The 10228-nt window shown below is 38.1% G+C and overlaps 1 protein-coding gene across 1 annotated transcript; it reads left to right on the top strand.

Annotated features, from left to right (window-relative positions):
- Positions 1-2103, top strand: LOC141833164 (uncharacterized). Its single transcript, XM_074720548.1, has 3 exons — positions 1-740; positions 1391-1671; positions 1760-2103. Exons 1-3 carry the CDS (start codon positions 105-107, stop codon positions 1947-1949), a joined length of 1107 nt encoding a protein of 368 aa, XP_074576649.1. The 5' UTR covers positions 1-104; the 3' UTR covers positions 1950-2103.
- The last annotated feature ends 8125 nt before the right edge of the window (positions 2104-10228 follow it).

The following is a 10228-nucleotide window of genomic DNA, read 5'->3' as shown; positions in this document are numbered from 1 at the left end:
TTCTCTTTCTCTTTCTCTTCTCTCTTTGTGTTCTTTCAGTTCCCAATATCTCCCTATTAATACTACCACAAGAGCAGTTCATCACAGATCCAAGCTCTCCGGCCATGGCAGATCCCTTCAACAACATCTTCAAAGGCTACTACTTCAACCACTACATGTCCCAAAACTACTTCCCTCCTCCATCTTCTTCTTCGTCGTCTTCTTCTCCTTCTCAGTTTCATATCAGCTACCTGTTCCCGCCTCCTCTGCAGCCGCCGTCGTCGCCGCCGCTGCGCGAGGCGCTTCCCTTGCTCAGCCTCATGGGAGGCGGAGTAGAAGAGGAAGCGAACCAGGACGAGGAAGACGAGGAGGAGGAGGAGGAGGAGGAGGAGGTCGTGGAGCTGCAAATTGGGCTGCCGAGTCCAAGTGCAGCGGATCTCCTATCCAGAGTCGACGCGAGGGTGCCAAAGAACGCCGCGAATGGTTACGATCCTTCCCCGGCTGCAGCGTCGGGTGCGGCGGCGGCGGCGGCTGTTGATCCTAATTGCGCGAATGATGACGAGGAGAAGGAGAAGGAAGACGAGGAGGAAGATGGAGATCAGGAGGAGCAGCGGCAGGGAATTACGATGCAGTACCCTGCGATCGGGAAGCTGACAAGGGGGCAGTATTGGATCCCTACCCCTTCTCAGATCCTCATTGGACCGACTCAGTTTTCATGCCCTGTTTGCTGCAAAACCTTCAACAGATACAACAACATGCAAGTAAGTTTTGTGTTTTTACTTCTTCCTTTCTTGTTCTTCATGTTCTTGGCATGGATTTGATTGAACAAGAAGTGACAAGATGGATGGAGTATGATTACTTCTCTCTCTTTCTCTTTCTCTTTTTCTCTAATTTAATTTGATCTCTGATAAACCAAAAAAGTAACAACGACATGTGATCATCAGAGAAGGAGCTGTAACTAAGCTCGTCTGTGTTTTTCATCTTTCGATTGAAGGAGAAGTGAAATGATGGACGGAGAGAATTACAGTAAAAATAACTCTCTGAAAACCCAAAAGTTCTCTGACCTTGTCTCAGTTTTCTCTCTCTCTCTCTCTTATCTAAAAGAATAACTTCTTTTTTCTTTGGATTTTTGAGCTGAACAGCTTCAATCTTCTCCATTAAGCTACTAAAGTAAAGATCTCACTTCTTCTTCTTCTTCTTCTCTTTTTGAAGGGCAGTAATCATATTAGATTCTTCGCCTTCAGGCAAAATATAAACAGTTTGCTGCCACTGCTCAAATCTTTTTAGGGTTGAAAATGTTGAGTATTAACTCGTTGGATTTGGAGCATTGCATTCACTTGTTTCATCAAACATGTTGTTGTGAATTGATCCACGCAGTTCTTCTTCATCATGAGTTTGTCTGTATGTGCAGATGCATATGTGGGGGCATGGGTCGCAGTACCGGAAGGGGCCGGAGTCGCTGCGGGGGACGCAGCCGACGGCGATGCTCCGACTGCCGTGCTACTGCTGCGCGGCGGGGTGCCGGAACAACATCGACCACCCGCGCGCGAAGCCGCTCAAGGACTTCCGCACCCTCCAGACCCACTACAAGCGCAAGCACGGAATCAAGCCCTTCATGTGCCGCAAGTGCGGCAAGGCCTTCGCCGTCCGTGGGGACTGGCGCACCCACGAAAAGAACTGCGGCAAGCTCTGGTAATCATTTCTCCTGGTTATTCTCTTCCTTTCCGATCATTGACGATCGAAATCTCATTCTCACTGATCATCTCTGGTGAATTCCTAGGTACTGCGTCTGCGGATCCGACTTCAAGCACAAGAGATCGCTGAAGGACCACATCAAGGCCTTCGGCGGGGGGCACGCTGCCTACGGCATCGACGTCTTCGATGAAGACGATGAGCCCTCGTCGGAGATCGAGCAAGACAGCACCGGGGAACAGCCGGCGGCGGCGCCGCCGCCGCCGCGGTATATATAATTAACATGAAGTCCAATTGATTAATACATAATTAAGGAAGCAGTGGAATTAATGTTTTAACGGTTTAAGAGAGTTGAGTTGGCTTTAATGCATGGCTTCATTAGTAATTAGAATAGCTAGAGAACTCTTGTAAAATTAATTTTAGCTGAAGGAAATGGAGGCTCTTGTGCTTAAAAATTTACTTCTCTTTCCAATTTATTATTATTATTATTAAAAAAACATTTGTTTAATAAAAAATAGGTGAAATAATAATAATAGTAGTGTATGTTGCTAGAATTATAAAACAAATTAATTAAAAGAGGAGAATGATGAAGTGGGCAAGAATTTATCTTAATTTCTTTGAAGCCCCACATATTACTATTGTTAGTATTTCATAGCAAGGATTTATCATCATAGATCTCTTCTCGATAGAAAGCATGCATGCACTTTCCACAATTAAATTAAATTCTTTAAAAGGAAAAAAAACTGTGAAGAAAATTGAGTGAACCTGGAAAGTTAATTAATCAAAAATAAATGCATGAACTTATTTCATTCAACCAATTACAGTAGCCTTTTCCCCTCCTCTGCTTTTGGGTTTCCAGCTTTCTTATCACCCTTCACCCAGACAAAGAATCCCCTTCCTTTTTGCTGTTCTTGGTGTGCTTTAGAAGCTGCAATGGCTAAAGTGAGAGAGACTGGAGAGAAGGGGGAGAGAAAGAGAGAGGGACACACACACAAACATTTCCTTGAATCTTTCCTCCTTAACTTGCTGCAAAATGCATCATTCATTCCTTCCTTCCTTCCTCACCCTCCCTCCCTCCCTGCCTGCCTTTATTCTCATTCCTCCAGTTGAAGTGATGAGTCATGCAGCTGCTGCAGTGCTGCTGCTGCTGCTGCTGCTGCATCCAGTTTGATAACACACGAGATGAAGCCTGCACTGCAGCAAAATCTTAGTCTGATAAGTGTAGAATCATAATCATCCTCAGTTAACTGCTGCATATACCTTTTGCCTGCACCAACCCCAGCTTTTCTTTCCTGCTGCTTTTGCGCTTTGCTTACTTTTCCATTTTTTTAGTGTTAGTTGATGGATGGAACATATACTAGGAAATATTCAACTCAAATGATTAGCCTGCTTTAAGGACTAGTAGAGAGAAAGAATCTGTATCAATTCGAGTGTCTATTTTATAGCAACATATAATTATGAGAAGGGCTTCATAAATGTGCCTGAGATTGGAGAGATAGGGAGGGCAGTAGTCAAAAGAGGGCTTTTCGACAAGTCATTTCAGACCACAATGAATCCATTCATCCATGGCTCAGGCTCTCATGCTGAGGGCAGTCAGTGCAGGTGCAGGAGAGCAGTAACAACAGCAGCAGAGTGAGTGAGGGTTAAGGCACTAGATCCATAATCAAAATTAAGAAATTTGATCTGACACACCCTTCATGCTTTCTTTTTGTCTCTTTGTGCCTTGCAGCACTACTACACGCTAAAACCTAGAGATAGATATTATTCTTCTTGTCTGGCTTTCAGATGTGTATCTATTATCTGATCTAGCCATCACTATTGTGCATAGTTTGTAGCAGAGGAAAGAACTCGTGAACATGGACCATAGCTCTCTCTCCGGGTCTTATGAGTTCATGGTAACAAAGATCATCATCTGGTGGAATTCAAGGTGGTGAACAACTGGTCCAAAACAGTTTCTTGTAATACTTTTTATATATGTTCCAACTTGATTTGTTTTTTATGTATTAATAAACCAACAAATTAAAGTAATCCACGTTTGGGTTAACAACTTAACCATGGCACTAATTACTAACTAGCTAGTGTTCTATTTATGGGGCTGTTTAAGTGGAAATTAATAATTATTTCATCAGTGATTTTGTTAAGCATATATATATATATATATATATATATATATTCTTGGTGATAGATAGCTAGGGATGGGGAAGGGAATGGGCATAGGCACATTATTCTTGTTTGCTTACAGGAACATTGCACTGTTTGCTGTTGTTTTGCCATTTCCAGATTTTCATTTGTTTATATATAATAATGACAAATTTGATACAATAAAACAAAATTTAAAAGGGTGTTTTTTTATTGAATCGTGCCTTTTTTCATTTATTATCAAAATAATATTTTATTCTGCCTCAAAATATATATATATATAAACTCTCCTAAAACATATAGACTATTCAAGTCTATTAATACTAATAATATTATTTGTAATTAATAACTATAGTTCCTAATTACTATAGAGTATTTCATCTCTAATAACATTAATTAATATTATACTATAGCAACTATGAATTAAGTTTTTTGAAACTTTAACTGTTTTTTATTTTTTATTGGGTTTTTTTGACATTACTAATTTTCTCCACAATCGGGGCCGATGGGAATCTAATTCCCTTCAACAAAAAATGGAATTCGTCATCCCAACGATCTCACATGGTTGACCCCAAGACCATCTGTGAGGAGGTAAATTAGAAAACTGCAATTAAGAATCTAATTCTCAGGTTAATTGGCGGATGTGTTCCAATTTTAAAAAACTCTAGTTCCACCTTTCCATGGTTGTCATTACATCACTTCTTTGCCTAAATTGAGGTGAGTGGACCTAACTAGGCATAAAAAATTTACCTATTCGCTTAGAACATGATGCAACGATAAGACGTTTAGTAGGATATTCAAGTATTTACAATTCGAATCTTAACTATGATGTATTATATGATATTTTCTTCTAATGAGATAAAAATTCAAAACATTGATTATTGAACAAGGAATCGCTAGCACTTTTAATTTATATGGTGGACGAACCAAGGAAAAGATCATTCGTCTCCGATACTAATTGAGTCAAGGCATGGATACCCAAATTTAAAAAAAAATCAAACCAAATCAATATATATCCATATAAATTTTGATAAAGTCACTCCAATCGTCATCCCTAATAATATCTAGATACTAAATCTTTCGTCCCCGGGGCCATGGTGCCGCGGTAGGATATCCGGGTTGTCACCCAGGCACCCGCGATTCAATCCCTAGCTACGACGTATTTGTAGGAATTTTCCTTCAAATGGGGATCGCAATCAAAGAATGATGGACATCTGGGTTAGCCGCTGCGTGCGCTTCCCGATTTACCCTGGTGGTCGGTGAAAACTTCTGTAGGACCGGACCGATCACCCCCAGGGATTGAGTCATTGCGACTGATTGGGATTATCATTTTTAGATATTAAATCTTTCTCTTTTTTTTTCTTTTATGATAATCTAAGTTTCTAATTCTCATGATTCGATTAATTTTGAAGGCGAACGACTCAGTCTCACGAAAGTTTCCTACTAATCTCAAGAGCAAATCCCAAAAGTGCCACTCCGTAGTCTTCATTATCAGACCATTTCAACCTCAAATTGAGCACTCTACTAGTGAAAACAAACTCGTGAACTTTTCCCATCCATAAATACCTCTGTTCATGACTATCCAATCCGAGTTTTCTATCAAATTCGATGCCAATACATGTTCTAATAGAAGATCAAATTACGATCCTATGAAGATCTCCCTTACTCCTTAACACTTGCGTGAAGCCCGAGGGCGGCGCTAAATCTCTTATGCTCTTTTATCACGAGAAGTGGATGGAGGGAATGGAAATAAATACCTACGGAAAGGAAAGGCGCCAAGAACGCTAATCGATAAGACCGATACAAAGCTCACTGTTCTTAGCCAAGTCGGAGCTTGCCATTAATTAGTGGAAATGCTTTGTCAATTATCTATTAAGTATAGTTTGTTAAATAGTAATAATCACAATTAAAAAGACTAAGAATTAATATCAAAGTCCCACTACGAATGAATATTTTGAAGGTCTTATGAGTGCACATAATAATCAATTAAATTTTAATAATATGAAATTTGAATGTTCTAGCAATATATATATCCTGAAAATATAGTCGACTCAATTTACATTAACGAATAAGACATCAAATTACCATGAACTAATACTTCATCATTTTTCTATACTCTTGAATTCTACAAGGATAACAATATTTAAAACCCTAGAACAACTGAACCAAAAGGTCAAGAATTAATCTACACTACAATTAAAGGGCATTGAATATTACAAGATAGAAGCGTGCGTGCGTGCGTGCGTGCATGCATGCCTTGACTTGGTTGATTAATTTAATTCAATAGGAAATGCAAAGGTCAAGTGGGGAAATGGGAATGAGCTAGTCATAGAGAACATGAAGCCATGGGAATCATAAAACAAACATTGAAACATTGACATCTACCTGGTCTTGGTGTTGCTGCTCCTGTCGAATTTTAACCAGACAAATGAGGAACCAACGTCGAAGAAGACACCCATACGCACTGCTTTGAATTCCGAGCACTACACGCGTTCTTAATGCATAACGGATTTGAAAGCCTTCAAGTGTTGACTTACTTCTTTATCACACACACAGGTATGGAAAAGCCCTTCAAAGTTCAAACATATATGGTTGTATGGTTGACTAACCAATTCTGAAACCTGCTGGTAGTTGATGAGGAGTTAATAATAATGATAATATCTGAATCAAAGCTTTGATCCTGCAAAGAAAGGGAAACCAAGAATGAGTCGGACGGAATTGGAATCTTATATCTTAAAACACAACAGTCAAACCATTCAATACCGTAATTTGTCATCTTTCCACGTATCTTGAGACACACCGTACGTGGAGGGACACCGTGAACGTTTCATCTTTTTACCGCACATGAATACTGAATACACACGCTGAGAGATGAGACAGCGAGGGGTTAAATTTACTAGAAAGAGTAAGGATAGGACGCATGTGGACAGCAGAACCCCCTGTCTCCCCTTGTCTGCTAACAGCATTAAGGCCTCTCTAAACAGTGCAACCTTGTGTCGCGCATCATCCTCTATATATCTCTGTGCCATGTCCATGCACCATCATTAACTATTAAACATTGAGAAGAATAAGAGAAACAGTCGCTGTAGAAGGCCACACTGTTGCTTTGACCTTGTCAAGGAGAGTGGCACACATGCACAGCCACCCTCTTAAATGACAACAGTGTTATGCCTTCTTCCTGTTCACATTCCGATGCAATACAAACGGGACAACGCCCTGTCTGCTCATGGAAATCCAGCGAGCACAATAGTGTTGAATGTTGAGAGAGAGAGTTGGAGAGAAAAAAGGTTGCATATTTTTTATCCTAATCTTTAATTTACACAAGATTATTAGCCTCATCTTGCAGTTGTTTAATGGTGCCTGAAGCAAAGTAGAATTGAAGAAAAATGTTGATGAATATATGACATTACTAGAAGGCATAAAATAAATGTGATACTAGATGATGTGAAGATGGTTAAAAAGGCCAAGGGAACAAACAATAATTAAATTCACTGTGAGTGCAGTTAAAATTACTATACATTCTTTCTGGTTGGTTCTGATATGTTGACTCTCTTGTGTTTTGGAACATGCCAAAATACTGTTATTTATTTTACTTATTCAAATAATTAGGTGGAATATAGACGGGTAGTCATAAATAAATATAAAATTATTTGTTTGGAATGTGTTTGATTCTGTGATCATAAGCACATTTAAACCACAATTGACTGAAGTAACTAGATGCTAACCACAAGGAGGTTACTTTTCAGAACTGTATTAAAGACACTGAAAGGGAATAGTACAATGTGAAGGAATTTAAGTTTGAGCTCAAGATATCTAATTAAATAAGATAATATATGTAAGTAAACATTGAAACCAATCTTTGCAAACTAATCAACCATCTCAATCGATTAAATTAATCCAGATGGGAATCAATTAAATAAAGATTAACTCTAAATCTATCATCAACTTTTTTTCTTAACAAATATATGACATACTTTTTGCTTTATAAAAAATCTATTTACATTTCCAACTAAACCAATTAAATGACACCTTTTTTCTGAATTTTATATCACATCATAGTTAATTTAACAATTTTACACATTTTTATTTTTTTTAAAAGTCAAATTTGATACAATTTGAATAGTTTTCATTTGATAAAAATATCAATATATGAGATCTTTGATCATCAAAGAATCTAATAAGGTGTCAAAATGGAGATTTGACCATTAAGGCTACAAAATGGAGATTTGTTACAATATTGAAAGTATGAAATATTTTGTTGAAAGTAAAAGTTGAATAAAATTAATAAGAAACAATCTAATCCGAGTAAGGATCAAAGTTAGCATAATCTCATAAAATATTCAGCTTATACATTATTTTGATATATAATTCCTGCAAAAAGCAAACAAACAATAAAGTGGATAGAAGGAAAAGGCAAAAATGATCATTAAGGCTCTCTCACAAGATTGAAAAGAAAGAAAGCTACTAAGAGATGTTTTTGGAGATTCTCCAAGTGGTGTGCATTTGTGTCTCTTTCAAAGGGGGAATAAGGTTTGATTTAGAGGCTTGAGAGAGAAGAAAGGAAGAGCATGCATGACCACAGAGAGAGGAATAGTGGGATTGAAGAGTTATGACAAAAGAACATTTCTACTACTCTTATTTCTTTCTTTATTGTTTTCTTTGAGTAAATTCTTTTTTGTTGTTCTTAGGACCACAAGAAAAGGCAAGCTTTGACGTTCACAGGCAACATGCATCTTGCTCTCAGATCAAATCATGGAATAATATTCCTGGAAAATTGCATCAATTAGAATTATAAAGGACGATGGTTGCGGGTCTTATCTCTGCTAAAGCACCAAAATTAAAGTAAAAGGAAAGACGCCCATACATTTTTCAAAAGCTTACCTCCACAGCAAAGCAAACAACTGCCACGTAATCTTGTGTATCTAAGAGAATGAAGAGGAGCCAATGTGCTACATAAACACATAGCTGAAAAAATATAGAAAAAGGAACATTACTATGCTTGTATCAAAATGATGTAAACAATAGTAGCAAAGAAATTAAACAAATATTAGGACTAAACAAGCCTAAATTAAATTATATGTAGATATGTCCAAATCAACCACATGTGAAACATTTCAGCTAATTAAAAGTGCATGGCAGGACAAATATTGCATGAGTTTACTCCCACTGGCTTTCTTCACCAAATAGTAATTAGTGTGCAGAACAATTATGAAGTGGAAAAGGACTAAAGGAGTCAATAATTACTCCAGCCTTGTGCTCGTTTAACTACTCATGACCCCATCTCACCCGTCTAATTTGTCCAGGCTAGTGGTGGTCAAACGCCAGACTTTGGCTTTTACATGATCTCTCACTGTCAAACTCATTGCACCCCGTACGGCCCGGGGCAGAAATGATGCATGAAAGCTTAAAAACAAAAAGAAAAGAAAACTATAGCGGCGAAAAAGTTAAAAAGGAAAAAAAGAAGGGAGTTTTCTTCTTTATGATCCCCTTTTTTTAAGGTGGCTCAGATAAGGTGCAGCTAAGAGTTACTGTGCGCTTCGTACTCTGAACTCTTCCTCAGAATTTGAAGTACAGTGACCAGAAACCATTCACTTTGCCATGTGTCCTCCCCAAGACAAAAAGAACAAAGGACTTTGAGCTGCCTATTGATAAAATTGCTAAGCAAAATCAAGAGCATTATACATGCGACTATAGATTCAACCTTGTGCTTGTTTCACTTGTATTAATTACTGAAAATATCATGCACTACACTAAGCCAATGAAATAAGTTCAAAATCATAATTCATAACAGCTAATAAGGGTAGAACATTAAATATCTTTCATTCCAGCTGTTCTACAGTACCGCAATAGTACTCTCATCAAGTGTATACGTTTACGGTTTCCATCATTATCAAACAACCTACAAGAAACTTGCTCATTTGGACGTATGTCATAAATACAACTACTGTTCATTACTGAACAGTAGTAGGGAAATGCCTCCTGACCAAAGGAAATGGCCAGCCTCTGATTAGTACTAGTTGTATGTCTTCTTTTGCATTGTTGGTACCTGTGGTTTACTGCTTTCATACCTGATTGTTTGTATTGGTTAAATTGACTGCGACTAATACTTAGCTGACATGAAGAATGAATTTGCACTCATTGTCACAAGATCCTAAGATTTATTAGTTCATTACTGGGAGATTTACCTGTAACATTGTTGAGCTCACTAATGGACTGACCAAAACTGTCCAGAGAGTCGACGCGATCTTGATTGAAAAGAAAATTACTCAAGGGCAAAGGAGCATTGCTCTGCAGTACAAAAGCTATCCCTTACATTTGTTACTAGTTCAAGTAGTTTCCGTTCATCCCCACCTCAATGTAAGTTCTGAAGTCAACAAAGAACAAAGTATCACAATAATTTACTGCAATAGGTAGAGTC

The sequence above is a fragment of the Curcuma longa genome, chromosome 8 (assembly GCF_044706935.1).
Source record: "Curcuma longa cultivar G26 ecotype Majalengka, Jawa Barat chromosome 8, ITB_CL_G26_1.1, whole genome shotgun sequence".
Taxonomy (NCBI): domain Eukaryota; kingdom Viridiplantae; phylum Streptophyta; class Magnoliopsida; order Zingiberales; family Zingiberaceae; genus Curcuma; species Curcuma longa.
The sequence above is the reverse complement of the archived record's forward strand: the minus strand, read 5'-3'. Positions and strand labels throughout refer to the sequence as shown.

What these genes read in the sequence shown, in the direction of transcription:
- LOC141833164 (XM_074720548.1), top strand. Translation starts at nt 105, where the DNA reads ATGGCAGATCCCTTCAACAACATCTTCAAAGGCTACTACTTCAACCAC. An exon ending in ACAGATACAACAACATGCAA is followed by an intron (nt 741 to 1,390) that starts GTAAGTTTTGTG and finishes CTGTATGTGCAG; the next exon opens with ATGCATATGTGGGGGCATGG. An exon ending in AAGAACTGCGGCAAGCTCTG is followed by an intron (nt 1,672 to 1,759) that starts GTAATCATTTCT and finishes GTGAATTCCTAG; the next exon opens with GTACTGCGTCTGCGGATCCG.